Genomic DNA, 20,469 nt, shown 5'->3' on the forward strand with positions numbered 1-20,469 from the left:
AATAAAAGTGTACACTCCTTTATCAAAAAAAATACTAATACACATATGAACATACATATTTATATACATACCTAATGCGTGTGTGCTTAACCCTATTAAAGTAGAATAAGAGAATACAAATGAATGTTTTTTCAATATCTGGAATGTGGAAGACCTTTCTCAGAATGACATAAATCCAGAAGTCACAAAGGACAATGTAATAAATATGATCATGTAAAAAACTTCAACCTTCTCCGTGGGGGAAAAAAAAAAAAGAGGAAAAAAAGACCAAAGCAAGCTGAAAGGAAAGCACTAAACAAAAATAACTGAACAGATGAGACAAAGCCCCAATTTTCTTAATATTGGAAAGCCCTTAAGTCAATTAGAAACCTAAGACCAAAAAGGAAAGTGGGCAAAGGTGACAAACAGTTCACAGAAATTAAATAAAATGATCAAAATACAAATGAAGACACCCAAGCTCATTTATAATTGAAGAAATAAAAATAACACAATAGCCTAATAATCTCTTCCACCTTTCAAATGGACACTGATTAGGAAGTTTGCTAATTAAAAAAAAATACTCAGAGTTGGTGAGGGTAGAGGTGGGCATTCTCAAACATTGTTGGTGGGAGTGTAAATTGGTTCTACCCTTTAGAGAGCAACATGGTAATAGCTATTAAAATGTAAAATAGGGGTACTCTGTCTCAGGAGTTCCAACTCCTGGGAATTTATCCTACAAATATATTTCCACAATGTGGAAAGATAGAAGGTGATGCTGTTGACTGCAGCGTTTTTTCTAATACTAAAAAACCACTAACAACTTAAGATTAGTCTATCAATAGGTTAAATAAATTACGCCATGGCCATAAAATGAAGTATAATGTTGTCATCCAAAGGAATGAAGTCGTTCTATGCACAGTGATTTTGGAAAGAGGTTCAGTATATACTGTAAGTGGGGATGGGGGAACTGGTTGCAGTATAGTATGCATTATGTACACAGAAAACTTCTGTAACGATACAGAATAAATACACTGTTAAATAGTAAACTGGGGAAATGGGACTTTTAGCTTTTGTTTCATTTTTATGCTGCTTGAATTCTTTTTTAAGATCATCTATACCTTCTTAATTAAAAAAGAACTCAAGCACTATATATTGGAAAGTATTTTTATTTGTGCTCTAGTGATAAGGGGAAAAGGACCTAAAAGGGGCAAAATGAAAAAGATTCAAGGCTGTCGGTCCAAGAGGTGAATTCAGTACAAATGGGTCTCCCTCCCCTTATCCAGCCTAACTCCCCTCAGAAACACTATTCCCAGGAACAGAAACCAGAAAGAATATAGTCACTGTTAGACCCTCTCTCTGCCTCAGGACAAAGGGCCTCATCAAGTGTGGGAGTCTGAATCTGGAGCCTGACTGGTCCACCACCAGCCCATTTATATCCCATGCCTGGGTAATAACACAAATAATGCAAAAAAGCAAATTACTTACTTGGCTTTAGGTCACAGTAATTTTAAAATTTTCATCTGAATATAGGCATACAACATTCCACCTTATTCAGCAAAGGTGTGCCACAAGGCACTAAGCTAAGTACTGAGAACAAGAGTGAAATAAAACATGGTACCCGGTCATCAAGTCCTTCAAAATCTAGTGAGGAAGAAAACATGCACACAGCTCATCAGAAGGCAGTCCCAATGGGTTACCTGCTCCAGCAAAGGTGTGGAGAGAGATTAGCCCCATCAAGGGGCATCAGAGGTCTTACTGAATGGATGGCACATCTCAGACGGAAGAATCTAAGATTACCTGACCTTTCTCCTCTTTTCCACTTATCAACTCTCTTTTCCTCCATATTTATGTGAAACAGCTAAATGTGACAGTGTCCTTTCCTTTTGCTAAATACAATACCGTCTCTTTTGCGTAAGAAATCAGTTAGTGTTAGGTATCCTTTTCAATATTAAATACAGTACCATGAATACATCTTTGATCAAAGTTTTCTTTATTTGGAAGTTGTTCTATCATAGCTACAGACCACAGAAATGCTCAAAAATGTCAGCAAATTAGCTTACAAGGTACATCTTTCCAAATGCTTCTTCTTTTTTTCAAAATGTTTTCTTTACTTTTGAGAGAGAAATAGAGACAGTGTGAGCAGGGGAGGGTCAGAGAGGGAGACACAGAATCTGAAGACAGGCTCCAGCTGCCAGCACACAGCCCGACACAGGGCTCGAACCCACGAATCGTGAGATCATGACCTGAGCCGAATTCAGACGCTTAACCGACTGAGCCACCCAGGCACCCCTCCAAATGCTTCTTCTACATAGATTCCATTTATTAGCTCAGATCTTTGGTTCCGAAAATAAGGTCATCCTAGAGCAATCTTAAAAAAAGTCAGGCTGGGATTCTAAGTCATTAAGGGCAAGTATGTGGTAATCTAAGCCTGAGAAACAAAGGACTATTACTATTTTGTCTGTGCGTTTTGGGGTTTTGTTTTTGCCTAAAACTGGTCCAGACACAGATGGGTATAGAGCTGCTACCTTTGTTTCAGTAAAGGGGTGAGATCTCCTAGTACTTAAACCTAGAAATTCACACTTTTTTCTTTTAGTGTCAGGGGTACTTTTCAGTATTAAATACACTGCCATAAATATTTCTTTGGTTAAAGTTTTACTTATCGAAGAGTTGTTCCATCATACCCATAAACCATAAACCCACAGCCATGTAAGCCATACTTAACACACTTCATAGGCTTCTGACACACTTGGTTATACAAAGTGCATGTGTCACAGTCAAACACAACTGTGTTTAAACCTGCTTCCACTTCCTAGCTGATGACCTTTGGCAATCATTTCATGTCTCTGGGCCTCAGTTTCCAAAAGGTGTAATTTTCCTACCTCACAGAGTTTTTGTCAGGATTAGCAACAATCCAGGCAAATCATCTAGTCCATTGCTAGAAACAGAGCAAGGCATCAATAAATGATAGTTAAAATTACCGATGTTATTACTACAAACCCTCACTCTGGAAGCCAATGGGGTTAAGACACTTTGTAGGACCCAGAAAGCAAGAAGTAGGAAAGACAAGGGCTCCTGGGCATCTCAGTCAGTTAAGCAACTGACTCTTGATTTCAGCTCAGGTCATGATCTCATGGTCCTGAGATCAAACCCTGCATCATGGAGCCTACTAAAGATTCTCTCTCCCTTTCCCTCTGCTGCTCCCCTGCACACTCTCTTAAAAAGAGGGGGTGGTGGTTGGCAGTAGAGAGCAAACTTATTTTCTGCTATGCTTACAGATAGAATAAGTGATTTAAGAATCCTGACAACTCCCAAAACAAGTGTCAACAGTGGTTGAGAAAAAATACACGTTCTGGAGTCTACACGACACTCCACTTCACCACTCATTAGCTGTGAGACTTTGTGCAAGCTGCTCAGAGCAGATATCCTTTCCTCAACCAAAATGGAGCTAACTCCAGTCCTTCGAAGTATTTCGTGGGGATCCTGTGAAGGTTAAATTAAACGAGATAACCGTGGAATGTTCTTAGTGCAGCATCTGGCAACAGTAACTGATGTTGATTATCGGCCTGTCCATGGAATCCTGGCACCACCAAGGACTTACCAAAATAGCTCTGAAGAGCCTGCAACACTAATAAGTATTTCAGATACGTGTATCACTTTTCACCAGTATTTTCAATGCAGTGTGGTTAATAAAATACTAATGATTTTCAGAGTTCTACACAAGTGACTTTTAAATACATGCAATGACTGTCGGAAAATATTCCAATAATAGAGAAATATAGAAAGTAAAAAGTGTGCTCATCTAGCCAACCATCCCCACTCTAACCCTCAAGTCCACTTCCCAGGGGACACCACTGGAAACCACTACGGTGGGCTCTGCAGACCCTTGTCTCTCAAAAGATACACAAAGCTGGCAGGGGCAGGGACTAGCTTTTTTTTTTAAATGGGATTACACCATACATATTATTTGCTTATTCAACAATGTATCATGGAAATCTTCCCATGTCAACGCATAAAATCATTCTTTTTAGCTGGTGCTTCAGATAAAGGATACTTTATTAATCCATTATTCAAGGCATTTAGCTTCCCTCTAATTTCTTGCTATTAAAAATAATTCCATGGGTATTAAAAAAAAAATGGGGCGCCTGGGTGGCTCATTCGGTTGAGCGTCCAACTTCGGCTCAGGTCATGATCTCGCGGTTCGTGGGTTCAAGCCCCGCGTCGGGCTCTGTGCTGACAGCCAGCTCGGAGCCTGGAGCCTGTTTCAGATTCTGTGCCTCCCTCTCTCTCTGATCCTCCCCTGCTCATGCTGTCTCTCTCTCTCAAAAATAAATAAAATATTAAAAAAAAATAATAATTCCATGGGGCACCTGGGTGGCTCAGCCGGTTAAGCATCTGACTTTGGCTCAGGTCATGATCTCGAAGTTCAGAATTCAAGCCCCACATTGGGCTCTGTGCTGACAGCTCAGAGCCTGGAGCCTGCTTCAGATTCTGTGTCTCCCTTTCTCTCTCTCTGTCCATCCCCTGCTCATGCTGTCTCTCTCTCCCTCAAAAATAATAAATAAACATTAGAAATTTTAAAAAAAATTCCACAATGAATATTTTGTTTGAAGAGCATTTAACACATGTGTAGGTATTTCTTTTGAAAAGCCTCCTAAAAGAGAAAGTGCTGAATCGAAGATTTTGTACATTTTATATTTTGGTAAGAACTGCTAAATTGTCCTCCAAAGAGAACCTAAATAAAAGAGAGGACATTGTATTCACTGTCATTAACCATCTGCTTAAAAACCAGGAAAAACAAGTACACTACCATGTGAAGAAACCGTACATCTTCTAATGGAAAAGTGGCCCTCACCTTCAAAAACAGATGGGAAAAATCCTTACTTCATCCTTCTCAACATCAGAGCCACTGTTCTATGGCCTAAACTCTCATCTTAACGTTACTGGACCCTGACGTCCCTTGCAATGAATGATCTGGCTCATGTGGAACCTAGTTTTCTAGTCCATCCTGCTCCCCAATCCCCAAGCCAACTGGTTTTGGTGGGGGAGGGGGCAGTGAGGAGGGAGGACTCAGGACCTCAAGTGTTACCGCCATCATGCAGCAGCCACACCAAGCCTCACTGAAACAGAATGATTCCAGGCAACGCTCACTTAAAAGCTCTACTCTGTTGCTGTGTTAAAGCAGTAATGGATTACAATCTCTTAATCAATAATCACTGGCCTACAGGTAGTTTACATGTTTCATTTTGTCCCACAATATTATTACAGTGAGGAGCAAGAGCAGATAAAGGTCATGTTGGTAATTAAAGCTATATTATAGAAATACGCAGACCCAAGATATGATTAAATAAGAAAATATTACTCAGTTCAGTATCATCATTAAACTTGCATTAATTTATAAATATTTAAATGTACCATATGATGATCATAAATAACCTGTTTTTGTCAGTTTCTAAAGTAATGCAACCCATAAACCCTTTGAAAAATTACTGCAGAAAGACATAGTCAAGAAAGTATACAAGCCAGACTTACATTCAAATGCTGTGGTTGTTGCTTCAGGCAGAACCTGGCCTATCACATCCTAAACAAAGAAAGAATAAAGAAACACAATTAGCCATCTTCTTTATTGCTAACATGTGGCAAATCCTAGAGGAAATATGAGAACCTGAAAAAGATTTTTGAAATGTTGGCATAAACTATAAAAACATTAGCTCATAATCACACTTACCTAGCAACGTAAGGCCAGAGTTTAAATCTCTATTTTGGGGCAAAGGGGGGTGGGGTGGGGGAAGTTCTTTACAAAATCTCTTCTACTCTGTATTAGTAACACAATCTTTCACTCTTGATTCAACAGTGTATACAAATACACTCTTATGGAGGTGACTGGGTAGCTCAGTCGGTTAAGCATCTGACTTTGGTTCAGGTCATGATCTGAGAGTTCGTGGGTTTGAGCCCCACATTGGGTTCTGTGTTGACAGCTCAGAGCCTGCAGCCTGCTTAGGATTCTGTGTCTCTGTCTCTCTCTCTGCCCCTCCCCTGCTTGTGCTCTGTCTCTCTGTCTCAAAAATAAACAATTAAAAATTTTTTTTAAAATAAAAGTAAATGTACTCTTGTGTAATTGCTTTAACAAACAAACAGTTTCTTCTATGGGGGGTTCTGGGGTGCACTACCAGTAGAAAAAGAGTAAGGGGTTTAGGAGTCAGACTAGCCTGCGTTTGACTTACTAGCTCTGCAACTGGGAATAAATTACTTAACCTCTCTGACCCTCAATTTGATTATCCTCCAATATGAGTCTAGTAATACTTACAAAGGTAATGCAAAAATTAAGTTAAATAATATACGTAAGTTAGCCTAGCACATTGTGGACACTTAACAAATGCAGTTTCTGAAAAGTAACTAGCAACATCTTGCCTTGTATTCATAGTGCAAAGAGTTCAAAAAACAGCTTCTGTGACATATTATTCCAATAATGATATTAACCTATAATGCTACATTTGACACAATTTTTATCAACCTTTACTCGTAAGCAACTGGAAAATGTGAATTTATTTAATAACACTGGAACAGAGTTAATCCAGCCTACAAAAAAAAATTTTTTAAGCTTATATATTCTGATACCAATTTTTAAATGAACCTATAAAGTTGAAATCTTGAAAATCAGTCTACAGAGACAGCTTAAAGAGGCACGGGACGTCCTCAAGAAACAGCCAGAGCTGGGAGAGATGACCCTCCACGATGTCCAGCCCCACCTGCATGCTCTGCAAACCTCTCTACTCTCAGGGACTCTGCCCCAACGTCCCTCCTGGGCTCTGTCAGAACTGGCACCAGGCAGCCAGCCGCCTGCAGTAGTTCTCAGCAGGGAGCCCACAGCCCTTCCAAGCGGGGCACACAGCAGAGTTGCGGCTGCAACTTCCTTCTGAAGGCAGTTCTTCAGAAGCTTCTGCTGCAGTGGAAATTTGCATAATAGCCTCGCCTCTAGAGTGCCTTTTTCTCCTTCCTCAAAAATAAATCTGTGCATATAAAATTGATCAAAGAGAACTATCTTAGGCGGCCCTCACTCATTAGAGCTGAAGGAGGTTATTTTTTTTTTCCTTCTGGCTCTAATCTTAGCAAATGAAACATCAACTCTGAGGAAGTAGTTGTAAATAAACAGATAGATAGATAGATAGATAGATAGATAGATAGATAGATAATAAATGTTAAAAAAAATTCTACACACTTACAGGTATAAAGTATTTATTGATGAGTAAATGAAAACTGTAGAGCGAGTATGGAATAAACTATACAGACAGCTAGTGTAAAGCCTGACCGTGTGGACTGGAGCCAAAGTGCTAGGGTTGGACCTTGACTCTGCTGTTCAGCATCTCGGTGACTGGGTCCTTCTGGGCCATGAGATCTGAACTGTACCTATCTTGTGGGATGAAATGAGTTCACATTTATAAAGTGATTTTAAGAGTGCCTAGCACATGGTAAGGGCCACACTAGTGTCTGTTAAATAAAACAAGTCACTAGAAAGTTACAAAGCTTACCTCACAATGAAACCCAAAATTTCAGCACTTGAGGACTGGTGGATGGTCATTTGCTCATTTCCGTTGCCCTTCCACAGCGTCTGTTGAGGACCTTTTCTAACTAGTGGTGGGGTTCAGAACAAGCTGGGAACACCACCCCCAACCCTCCAAGTTGTGGTATCTGTGGTTACTTCCAGGGAACTCTGATCACCTTAATCTTGAGACATGAACTCTATAGTATTAGCAAACTAATTTAGGATCCTTCCTACTTAAGAGAAGCAGACCCCACCAAACAGCAAATTTCTAATAACTCGCTGAGAACCTTGCGGGGCAGCAGTGATCCCTTTTGCCCATCAACATAAACAAGGAGCCACACAGGCTTTACACCCACTGTGGGGAAAAAGAAAAAAGCCAACTTGCTTGAGGGATCATGTGGACACAAACAGCCATATTGTTTTGTTAAAGCAAATAAAGTGGGGCTTATCATCATGCCAAAGAGCTGAAAAGTTTCAAAATTAGTTAATACCTACTGGTCATTTCTAAGTAGGACATATTTAATAATTTTACGTATATTTTACAGTTATATTTTAAGTGACTTATTTCCAGAAAAAAAAAAAAAAAGCCCGTCTTATTCACAACAAAACGTCTACCTAAGGAATATTTCCAAAGATTTAAATTTAAATATCTTAATGGTGATTATTTCCTGATCATTTTCTTCCCCATGCTTTTAATATATCAATCAAGTATATGATAGACCAAAAGTATAATTAAGCATCTACACATGCCAGGAGCATAAAGATCACAAAGCTGCAGACTACAGAAGAATAAGATTTAGGAAGATTACAGTCTGATAACAGAGATAAAGACAAATCTAAAAGAATAACAATACAGTGCACTTATAGTCTGATAAAAGCCAAGCAAAAGACATCAATATAGTATTTGCTAACTCAGGAGGCAGGAAAAATATCACAGGCTCAGTCTAGATAAAAATTTCGCAGATGAGAGGAAATCTGAGCTGGGACTTGGGAGACAGGATTCAAATACCAAGAGGAATAGGGGGAACATTCTCTCGTACCACTGACTAACTGTGATCTCCTGCACGATCTTCCCCAAACTGGAGATTGTGTCTACAAGGGACAGAATACAGAAAGCTGAAAAACAGATAACCAAATGTCTCTGCCCTTGAGGACCAGTGAGGCCTGCTTCCCACTGCAGCCGGTCCCTCATTTTTCAGACTCAGGACACAGGCCCAGAGAGGCGGAGTGCCTTGTGCAAGGTCTCCCAGCTATTTGACAGAGCCGTGACGAGAACCTTTGACTACAACCTCAGGTTCAAAACATTCTCAGGTACAGATGACTCAGTGACCACAAACTGCTTCTGGCTTCTGTGTCCCGTTCTACCAAAAATGAGCTGTGTGGCTTTAGCATTTTCCCCCTCTGGGGTTCACACCTCTTCATTTGAACACTGGGGAGAAGAGAGTTATGTTAGATGAAAGGGATGCTTCCGGATTTCATTTGGCTTTAAATTTTAAGGTTCCAAGCCAAAGATGCTGATGTATCTGTTGTTTTTTTTGACAATTTCTTTTTTTTTTTTTTTTAATGTTTATGGGGGAGGGGGTGCAGAGAAAGGGAGACAGAGGATCCAAAGTGAGCTCTGCGCTGATAGCACAGAGCCCAATATGGAGCTCGAACTCATGGACTGCAAGATCATGACCTGAGCTGAAGTCAGACACTTAACCAACTGAGCCACCCAGGTGTCCGGCTTTTTGACAATTTTTTGATGAAAAGATGAGGTGACCCTGGTGAGGAAATCACAGGTGTCCACTAGGACCTACACGTGCAGGTCATGCTCTAGGAACACTGGAGGCAGCACAGCACCCATTGCCAAGGGCCCTTCAGCAGGGCTTTGAACATGCCCCACCTGGGCTTACCTGCATAGCTGCGCATGTGAGGACGCAAGGCACTCTAGATGGCGGGACCGACTGCAAAGTTTACTTTAAAGCCAATCAGCCCGGGGTCACCTGGGTGGCTCAGTCGGTTGAGCATCCGACTTCAGCTCAGGTCACGATCTCATGGCTCGTGGGTTCAAGGCCTGCATAGGGCTCTGTACTGACAGCTCAGAGCCTGGAGCCTGCTACGGATTCTGTGTCTTCCTCTCTCTCTGCCCCTTCCGGGATCACACTCTGTCTCCTTTCTCTCAAAAATAAATAAAACATTAAAAAAATTTAAAGCCAATCACCGTGAGGCCAAGGTATGATAGAGAGATGCTTAAGAAGCAGAAGACCTAGGCCTTGTCCCTTACGTTGTAACAATATTTAGAGCACTTACCTCATTCCAGATTGTTCAAAGTGTTTTATATGTATCAACTCCAGTAGTCCTTATACTCTATGAAGTGGGCATTATTTTTATCCCCTACCCCTCACTTTTTTTTTAAACAGGTAAAGAACTGAGACACAAAATACACTTGCCCAAGTGAGTCTGGCAAGGCTTGCAATTTAAACTCAGGCAACCTGGCCCACTTTGTGTTTGTAAACACTGTATCACTCGTTTTAAATAGTATCTTCTGTTATATCAAATGAGCAAAGTGAAAGAAAGCTCACATCTTTCTCAACACAGACACGATCTCATTTAATCTTCACAAGCCTTGAAGGTAGGTATTGTCCCCATTTTACAAGTAAGGAAACTGAGGCTAAAAGAGGTAGAGTGACTTGCCTAGTTAGTGGAAGTGCTTGATATTAAACCCATGTTTTTTTGTTTGTTTTGAGAGAGAGAGAGCGCATGAGCGAGCATGCACAGGGAAGGGGGGGAGAGAGAATCTGAAGCAGGCTTCATGCTCAGCACAGAGCCCAGTGCAGGGCTCGATCTCACGACCCTGGGTTCATGACCTGAGCTGAAATGAAGAGTTGGACACTCAACTGACTGAGCCGCCCAGGCGCCCCATTAAACCCATGTTTCTTGATTCAAAACCTAGCAGGCTGTACACAAAACCATAACCGCGGGCATTGTTTTTGAAGCTCCCTTTGAAATATTTGAACACATATTTCAGGGTCCGAGGAAGCATGAGAAACCATTTCCTCCAGAAGTGTGCCATTTAGTGGAAGAGACAGATAAAATTGTGACAAAGCCTGTGAGCTTTGGCGGAATGATGCTGTGGGAACGCAGAGGAAGGGCAGGTGACCAAGACTAAGGTAGAGAAAAAGGGAAGCTGAGCTCTGAATGACACGTAGGAGTTGGCCAGCTGAAGAAAAGCACTGAGTGGAGACAGCTGAGGAGAACTCAAAGTTAATTCTATGTGACTCAGAGCACAGGGTGCTCATGGGGTGTGGTGAGAGACGGAGCTGGTGCCGGGCAGGCACAAGCCAATCCAGATGGGCCTAGAGGACCCTGCTAAAAAGTCTGGGCATTGCCACAAGAGGAAAACTATATGTACGTGAGTGTGTGAACTCCAGACGCAAAGACAAGGGTAACATTTGGTAGACAAGAAAAGAAGCTGCTGCTCACTGCAGCCTCTGGACTGCTGGCCCAGACACCTGAAAACCTGTAATGGTCTAGATGGTCAGCAACATCCGGAATGCAAAATAATGGTACAGGAATCAAATTTTGATGGGGGCACCTATGACAACCAAAACCAAAACGGAACACCAAAATCACATCACAGATCTCCCTCCTCCCAAGAACCTTTTCTCAGTCCCATCTTACCTCGCAGGTAACTTCCGCTATAGATTTAGTACCTGCAACATGCTTCTGGGTATGTCACTTCTGCCTCTGATACCTCAATTATTCAATATGTAAAATGGGCACAATGCACTCTATCTCAAATGTGAACTAAACGAGTTGAAATGGCAGTCCAACACGTGGGAAAAAAAACTACTAAGTAAAGAAATGTGAGTTTTGATGCTGACTCTCCCACGCATGAGCAACACTGCTTTGGAAAAACCGTTTCACCTCGCTGCTCCTCAGTAACCATCACAAAAAAGATAAGAGGTCTCAACAGGCCGCTGCTGAGGTTACACTCTGCTCTCACATTCCATGACTTCATTGGAAATACATTCCAGGTATTCAGAGAGTAACAGCCCCGCACGGATTCTAAGACGCACCTTCTCCTTCACTTGCAACGTCTCTGAAATTGGGCTGCTTTTGTACAGGGCGCAGCATGTCACAGATTAACGGGCGAGTATCTTTTCCTTTCTGTGGTGCACAAAATAGTGTCTTAAAACCAATGGTGCCTTAGGTTTGTTGGACAACATCGTCAGTTCAAGTTGCCTAGTTTCTCTTTCCCTACTGGTCACCAAGTTTGGGGAACTCTGTAGAAAGACATGGCTGGAGTCTGGCCAGGGACATTCCGAGAAACACTTGCGGGGGGAAAAACTTCTAGACTCAGCTTTCTGCATCCAGTTGATGCTTCTGTGCGTATGTCCCAGTCCAGCTGTGAGCTCCTGTGGGCAGGGGTTCAATCTGATTCATCTCTATTTCCCCAGGGCCCTGAACATTTGCGGGATTTCAGTCCATGCAATTAATCAATGTCTGTCGTAGAAGCAATAAAACTGCCCCCACGGGAGGCCAGCAATGGCCACTACTACTAGCTCGGGCCACCAGGCTGAGAGTCAGTGGCCAAGGCGCCGACTACCCCACACATCCCTGCGCCCTGAGTCCTCAGTGGGATTTGGACGCTGAGATGACCACTCACCAGCACATCCCTGAAGAGCAACTGCGGCCCCGAGTGCACTGTCCAGTCCACCGCGCCACTATTTGGAATCTTGATCCGAATCACCAGCACCTGGTTCTCCATGGCATGGAAGGGGCCAAGGGCTAGCCACAGCATTACAGGCTACAGGGGCTCACATCCTGGGGTAGGAGGTACCCACCGGATCCTGGTTAGGTGAGGGCTCCAAAAGGTGAAAAGGGGACCGAAAGGAAGAGGGGGAGTGAAATGAGGAGGGGCGGTCTGGAAGGGACCCTCAGGCAGCGGGCCAGGCCCAGCCAGTATGGGGTTGGGGCTGCCTCTGTCTGAGCGTGGACGGGGCACGAGGCAGGAGCCAGTAGGAACTAGCGGAGGTCAGAAGGTTCTGGAGTTGAGAAAGAGGGCAGAACGGGATCGTGAAGCCCCTCCGCCGTCTGGGTGGGTGTGAGGAGGTGACCCCGTTTTAGGAAGACAGAGCGGCAGGTGTCCACTCTTCCTTAGTAGAGAGGGGAGGGTCCCCGACCGCAGGGGACTCAGTCGGGGGCTGTATGGAAGGAGCCCAGGGTCCGAGAGACCAAGCGAAAGCCGAGGAGGGCCCTCCTGGGACGGTCGGGGAGCAAATCCTGTCTCCCACCCCGAGTCAGAGGATGCGGCGCGCGCGGGCCCGGCCCCTGCCGCCCCAGGCCGAACGTTCCGGCAGCGGCGGCAGCGGCAGCGGCAGCGGCATCGGAGGAGGAAGACGCGGCGAGGACACTGTTACTCCGGAACCAAAACGCACGGCACCGGAACCCCGGGAGCCGGCGAGAGGGACCCGCCTCCCGCGGCGCCATGTTGGATGAGGGCAGCTCCCGGCCAGCCCCGCCCCCGCGTCCCGGAGGGCGGGACCCGAGGAGTGAGCGCGAGTGGCGGGGAGAAGCGCGAGCTGCGGGCTAGGCTGGCGCAGTCGTGCGCTCTGCGTCGGCCGGTTGTCTCCCGCGGCGACCCAGTGACGCTCCTTTCTTTTTCCATTCCCAACCCTAGTTAAAGGCAGCCAGGTGAAACCATCCCACGAAGCAGGAAACTAACCTGGGGCTGGAGTCCGCCAAAAGCCTACTGACGGCTCAGAGTTGCGTACTGTTTGCGGAAGTCCCAGGAAGACAGAAACTCCCCCTGTCCTTTACCTTGACCGGGTTTGCGCACCAATCAGCAAGAGTAAGGCAAGAACTCAAAAACTACTTGTCTATTTCTTTCCCATCTTCCACGCCACAGATACAGAATATCATCGTCTTCCTCTCACTTTAGCAAAGAGTGTATGATTTTTTTTGTTGTTGTTTTACCCCACGATTGCCCTGAAATATCAAACAGCCAGTACAGGAAAAAAAAAAAAAATCAGGAAAGAGTTTAACTATCAGAGGAAAACTGCAGCAGTAGCATCATGTTCTATTATTAAATCGTTGCAGAAAATATCCGGTCTAGTCCATAAAATTTCAACCCGATAGTAAAGTTTACGCAATCGGTGATGTCACAGGCAGTAGCAATAACCTTCGGTTGTTTTAAATGCCTTCTTATCCTCAGATTTTAAAGTGCATAATTGTGTTGATCTGTGGCTCCTATATAAAAGTTTGTTTACAAATCGCAATGTATAGGTTAGACCATAATCTCCTGCCGGTGAAGGTGCTCATGTTGCTTTACTTTTGAGTGCTGAATTTTGTATAAATTCGATGGGAAAGGAGTGATCCATTTCCCCCCTCACACTCAGAGAATGTATTCATGCAAGAGAAAAAAATAATTTAAATGTTGGTTAGTTGAAGTATAACACCAAAAGTTTTTGTGCATATTTTTCTCTGCCTGAGTTTCTTTTATATTTAATTCAAAAGTCTGTGTAGGAGATAAACTGTCTCCTTTTTAGTTACTGTAAATTAATAGCTTAGGTAGAAATTCATTTAATCAGATTCTTCAGATATTCTGAAATTGCCCTTTTCCAGGGCAGTCCTGTGAAAAAGAAACAGTTTGCCCAATGTACTTTTTATTGAAAGTTCATTTCCTATTATTTGACAAAATAGACCACAAAACTAGAGATTTTCTATGAACTTATCATTTATTCAAAGAGGTTTTTCATTCATAATACTATAGAGAAAACCAGCTCAATTTGTACTTTGAATTCTTCCAGATGGGAATATACCCCAAAGTGGAATTGCTGGATGATATAGTAATTCTAGTTTTGGAATTCTATTGTTGGACCATTCTTTCTTTTCTTTCTTTCTTTCTTTTTCTTTTCTTTTCTTTTCTTTCTTTTTTTTTTTTTTTTTTTTTTTTTGAAGTTTCCTCATTTGTTTTGAGAGAGACAACAAAAGAGCACAAGCAGGGGAAGGGCAGAGAGAGATTGGGGAGGGATCCGAAGTGGGCTCTGTGCTGACAGCAGAGAGCCTGATGCACAGCTTGAACTCACGAACCAAACGGTGAGATCATGAGATCATGATCTGAGCCAAAACTAAGAGTCAGATGCTTAACCGACTGAGCCACTCAGGCACCCCAAATGCTGGGCCATGGTGAATGCCTATGGACGCCATGCCTAGAAGAGTGCATTCTGCAGGTCTTGACTTAAATGTTACCTTCTAGTTGCAGCCTTCCTTTAGCACACACTATGGCCGTTACAAACGAGCTCGAAACCTACTCCATCCATAGATACAAGCTAGTTTATTTTTCTCCTGGCACTTACCAATATCTAACATGTCACAGGTTTTACGCATTTGTTTGTCTCTCCACTAAACTACAACTTAATGAGGGAAGGGAACTATATGTGTTTTTGTTTGCTGCCATGCCCCTAGTACCTAAAATAGTACCTAGCACACAGCAGGCACTTGAATAATATCTGTTGAGTAAATGAATGGATTCTGAAGGCAAGTGGACTGAGGAATAAGAATGCAATGCCATGTGCATCTCCTTACTGTCTTAAGCCCCACTTGCTCCTTTGCTTTTCCACTATCAAGACTGAGACAACAACCATTATCGACTCCCAAAGAACTACAAAACTTATAGCAAATATCGATTGCCTGCTATGTTCAAGAATTCCTCCTTCAGGGCCTACTGTGGGCCCTTATGTATACAACTCAAATACTTGTTGATTAATTTTGATTTAAAAGAACGTGATTAGAATAGAGGATGAAAACAATAACTTTTCCTGTGGAGAAATGTAGCAGACACCATCCTAACCAAGCGGTCAAGGTTAACGTCCCCAGTAAGAAGTCATGTTGGTATCATGTGCTGTCTAATATGATGCAGTAAGAAGGGCACTTGACCTCTGTGGTCTCCCCAAAACTCATGACCCCAGCCTGATCATGAGAAAAACATCAGACAAACCGAAGTTGAGGGACATTCTACAAAGTACCTGACAAGTACTCCTTAAAACTGTCAAGGCCATAAAAAACAAAGAAACTGTTCACAGACCTGAAAAGACCAAGAAGACATGATGATCAAATGCAGTAAGAGCCCCTCAAATGAATCCTGGAACAGTAAAAGAAGGTCATGAAAAGCTGGTGAAATCTGCATAGAATTTGCAGTTCAGTTAGTTATAATGTATCAGTGTCGATGTCTTAGTTTTGGCAGTTAAGTTACATAAGGTGCTACCATCAGAGAAATCTAGATGAGGGTATACAGAAACTGTATACCACTTTTACAATTTTTCTGTAAATCTAAACACACCAGCAATAATGTCTTAGGCATATTACTTGTAAAAGGATATAATTATATAATTTACAATAGGAAAACAACTAAACAAACATTTTCTTCATGTGGCCTAATATCCTTTAGTCTGTAAAAAAAAAGAACATGAAGAGGCATGAACAAAAATGAACACAGATAAATCCCTGAAAGTGTGACAGGAGAGTTTATTCTCTCCTCTTTTGGCAGGAAGGAGGGAAAAAAAAAAAAAAGCACAGAACAATTCTAGCCATCACACAGAAGCAGAAACAACAGTTTAACAGACAGTCACGGAGCACCTACTATGTGCCAGATACTATGGATTTTAGATGCTCTAAAATGAATTAACTCATTAATTTAATGATCTCACAGTTTGTGAGTTCAAGCCCTGCATCAGGCTCTGAGCTGATGGTGTGGAGTGTGCTTGGGATTCTGTCCCTCCTTCCCTCTGCCCCTCCCCCACGTGTGTGTGTATCTGTGCACACGTGCACTTTCTCTATCAAAATAATATTTAAAAAAATTAAATGTCATTAGGTTGAGTTTCTGCATGATACATTTTCCTTTAGATAAATAGGCTGGTGTTCCTACAAGTCACTTAAGCTTTATTTGTTCTATTCATTGTTTAAACATGTCTATGTTTGTTTTTTTGGGTTTTTTTTTTTTTGGTATTAACTAACAAGATATATCTCATATTTTTGTTGCACTTATGGCTTGTAAAGAACTTCTGCATCCATAATATGACAAAATTATCCCATGCATCATAGGTTACAACTACGGACTCTAAAGAGAGACTGCAGGGATTGGAATAACACTCACTATGTATGACTGTGGGTAAGATTTCTTGGTTTCCACAGCTAAAAAGTAGGCATAAAAACAGTGCCAAAGTCAGTGGGCTATTAAGAGAGGATTGAGTTAATATGTATAGAGTGCTTAGTCTAGGACTTGGCACAAATAAATACTATATAAGTATTAGATAAACTCCTTCTTCTGTACATGAAGACACTAAGATTTAGGAAGCTCTAATTTTTCTCATTTAACTGGTATTGGTACAGCAAGAACTTAAACTGTATATTTTATCTTCAAAACAAGGTTCTTTGTGTTATACACATAGTAGAACAGCAATAAAAACCAAACTGAATAGCACAATTGGGAATCAGAGATAGGCATGCAAGAATAATAATAACATTTCAAGGTTAAAGGAAACTGACAAAATCACCAATCTAGTCCTCTGCCCTATTCAAGAATTATCTCCATGTCTACCTAAGAAATTGTCATGCAACCTCTCTGAACATATCAAACAATCAAGAGGTAACCCATTCCATGTTTGACCAACTTAATTAAAACATTCTTGTGTCCTAGTTACTAACATTGTTTCTAGTTCTCGTTAAAGTAAGTCTAACTGATCCTAGTACTTTCTGTTTAATGTTTTACTTCATTTACTTCTACATGTCATTCCGTCTGACTTTAAAATAGCATCATTTCTTGAGCAACATCTGGGTGGCTCAAAATCAGTTAAGCATCTGACTTTGGCTCAGGTCATGATCTCACAGTTTGTGGGTTCAAGCCCTGCATCGGGCTCTGTGCTATAAGCCTGCTTTGGATTCTGTATCTCCCTCTCTTCTCTCTGACCCTCCCCTGTTTGTGCTCTCTCTCTCTCTCAAAGAATAAAATAAAGATTTTCAAAAATAAAATAATAAAATAAAATAGCAACATTTCTGTATGAGAAAACAGACACATGAAATGCCTCAAAAGGAAAATGCAAGATTCCAGTCTTTTTCAGAATCCATAAAAGAGTGTAAGTTAATTCGTGACCTATGAGGTATTTCAAAACTTGTTGCTCTTCTTACAAATAATCCATAGGATCTCCAGTTAAAGCATCTTTTTCTTAAAACTCCTAAAGATGAAGACAAGTTTTCTTTTTAATTTTGTATCATCACACATTCATTCCACAAAGAGCCTTGTCTATATGACAAATACTGCAAACACAAAAATTAGTAAAACATAGTTCTCATACAATTGTATACAGAAGCTGTCTTTTTTCAGTATGGCTTGAATGGACACTGTATGTAGATTCAGAACTGCTAGATTTTGTTGACAAGTAGAATTGTTAAACTTTGCCTTCAGACATGGTCAATGCAAAAGTATTTGTAAGATGAATGAATGTTGATTTTTAAATGTACTATAAAATTAGGTGACACTGTTTAGATTTTTATTCAAACGTTAAAATTCTTGGTTCCTTCATCTAACAATTTTGGAAATTTGAAAGCATAAAAAACTAAAATTTTTTGCTTTCATCTCACAGCAGGGGCCTTAATATCATACGTAATAAAAAAAGATTACAGAAGGAGTGCCTGGCTGGTCCAATCAGTAGAGCCCGTGACTCTTGATCTCAGGGTTGTGCGTTCAAGCCTCACATTGGGTGTGGAGGCTACTTAATATAGATACATTTAAAAAGAGAAAAAGAAAGTTACAAGATAATCTCCTATCTTCATGGACTTTCATTCAATTATTAAACCTATACATTTTTTAAATAAAAATATCCATTTTTATTAAACAGAATTAAAAAATTTAATCTATTAGAATATTAATTTTTATTTTGTATGCTTTTATATTCTTCCTCTTTTAGATTTGGGTAGACCACTTTTTAGGTCTGATTTTAAATTATGCACTTATATGAAAATAGAGTAAAATGAATCACTTTGTGGTTAATAAATTCAGTGTTCTGTTTACAGATAGATTATTATAAAATTACTGATATATCCTAGCAGCAGCAGTAAAGGTTATGTCAAGCAACTACTAAAAAAATCATACTACGTAGTGTTAATGATGTTACCTTAACATACCAGCTTCAGGGGCTGCATAATTGTTTCTGCCAACCCATAAATTTTTGAGTAACAACAAAATTATTGTGATTTTTCTTACTAAATAATTCATACATTACAAAGCATGTATGTAACAAGGTCCATGAATCACTAAAGCATATAATGATCATATATCTAATGACATATCTCTTTTCATAAGATGAATTCAAATAGATTTATGTATTTAGGTTAACTAAAAAATACTGAGTTTATAAGGTTCATAATTCTATCATCAACAACAATACAAAAACTTTACATCTTCTTTAAGAAGTACGGCTTCCGTGATTTGCTTTTAAAAACTGGAAGCTTTTGTTTATCAAAATCCTTGTGTTTAAGCTACTTTTCATGAAGTTTTACTGCTTTTAAATTGATACTATAAATATCACTGAAGATAAATTAATAATATAATGGAGTAGTACAATGTTCATAAACTGTATTTAAAATGATATAAGTGCAACTAAAATAGCTATAAGCAATACTATATAACACCTCATACTAGTAGTAGCTAATATTCTTTACCCAGCAACTAGGATCTAAAAGAGGATATTTTCCTTTACTAACATTTTACATGCTTTTCTTTGGTCTTATCTTTTATCTTTTAAAACAACACATCTCTTTGTGCATGTGTATATGTGTTTTTATACTGAAGAATATTCTACAACATTGTGTTAGTTTCAGGATAAAAGTATATAATAAGGAGATAAAAGTATATCCTTAATGCTACCCAAACTGATCCCAAATGAGATTTCATCTACTTAATTAAAAGTAGGTCTCATAATTAAAATTTTTTAAATGCCAAGACTGCAAAGTATAAAATGATATTAGCATGTTTTACCTAACATTTTCTAAACTCTGTTATTTTCTACAGAAATCATGCAGTTATATTGCACTATAGTAATATTGAGTCCCCTTTACTATGTTTCAAAAATTATTTTTATTTGTGGTTCAATACACAGAACACAAGGTTCACCATGTTGAAGGATACAGCTTAGCGGTATCACATATAGTCACATTACCAGTCACATTATTGTGCAATGATCAGTACCATCTATCTCTAGACCTCTTTTCATCTTGCAAAATGGAAACCATATGGCCATTAAATACTAACTGCCCATTTCCTCTCCCCAGTTTACTAATTTTTTAAGTTTTAAAATCCTTTTTTTAAAAATGTTTATTTCTGAGGGAGAGAGACAGACAGACAGACAGACAGCATGAGTGGAGAGGGGCAGAGAGAGAGACACATACAGAGAGAATCCGAAGCAGGCTTCAGGCTCTGAGCTATCAGCACAGAGTCCAACGCGGGATTTGAACTCATGGACCATGAGATCATGACCTGAGCCGTAGTCGGATGCTTAACTGACTGAGCCATCCAGGCACCCCTGAACAGTTTCATTGAGAGATCATTCACGTGGCACACAGTCTTCCATTTAAAGTGTACAGTTTCATGGTTTGAGTGTAGTCCTGGGGTTATGCAACCATCACCACAATCAATTTTAGAACAGTTTCATCACCCTAGAAAGAAACCCCATACCCATTAATAGTCACTGCCCTTTTCCTCCCAACCTCCCCATCCCTAGGCAATCACTAATCCACTTTGTCTCTGTAGTTTTGTCTGTTTTGGACATTTCATATAGATGGAATCATATGAATAGGTGCTCTTTCACGACTAGCTTCTTTCACTTAGCAAGTTTTCAAGGTTCATCAATGCCGTGGTGTTTATCAGTGTATCATTTCATTTATTTACTAAATAATATTCCAATTATTCT

The 20,469-nt window shown here is 40.7% G+C and overlaps 1 protein-coding gene across 2 annotated transcripts in view; it reads right to left on the reverse strand.

Annotated features, from left to right (window-relative positions):
• MAP2K5 (mitogen-activated protein kinase kinase 5) overlaps positions 1-12,879 on the reverse strand; it is a 269,836-nt gene extending 256,957 nt beyond the window's left edge. For both annotated transcript variants that reach the window (XM_039220044.1, XM_039220036.1), the window contains exons 1-2: positions 12,171-12,879; positions 5,509-5,557 (exon numbers count right to left, since the gene is read on the reverse strand). In XM_039220044.1, coding sequence (XP_039075975.1) covers positions 5,509-5,557; positions 12,171-12,305 — 184 coding nt within the window. In that variant the 5' untranslated portion in view covers positions 12,306-12,879. The remainder of the gene's footprint in view (positions 1-5,508; positions 5,558-12,170) is intronic.
• Positions 12,880-20,469: the final 7,590 nt, after the last annotated feature.

This window comes from Hyaena hyaena, unplaced genomic scaffold (assembly GCF_003009895.1).
Source record: "Hyaena hyaena isolate Hyena2069 unplaced genomic scaffold, ASM300989v1 scaffold_15, whole genome shotgun sequence".
In the NCBI taxonomy this organism is placed as follows: domain Eukaryota; kingdom Metazoa; phylum Chordata; class Mammalia; order Carnivora; family Hyaenidae; genus Hyaena; species Hyaena hyaena.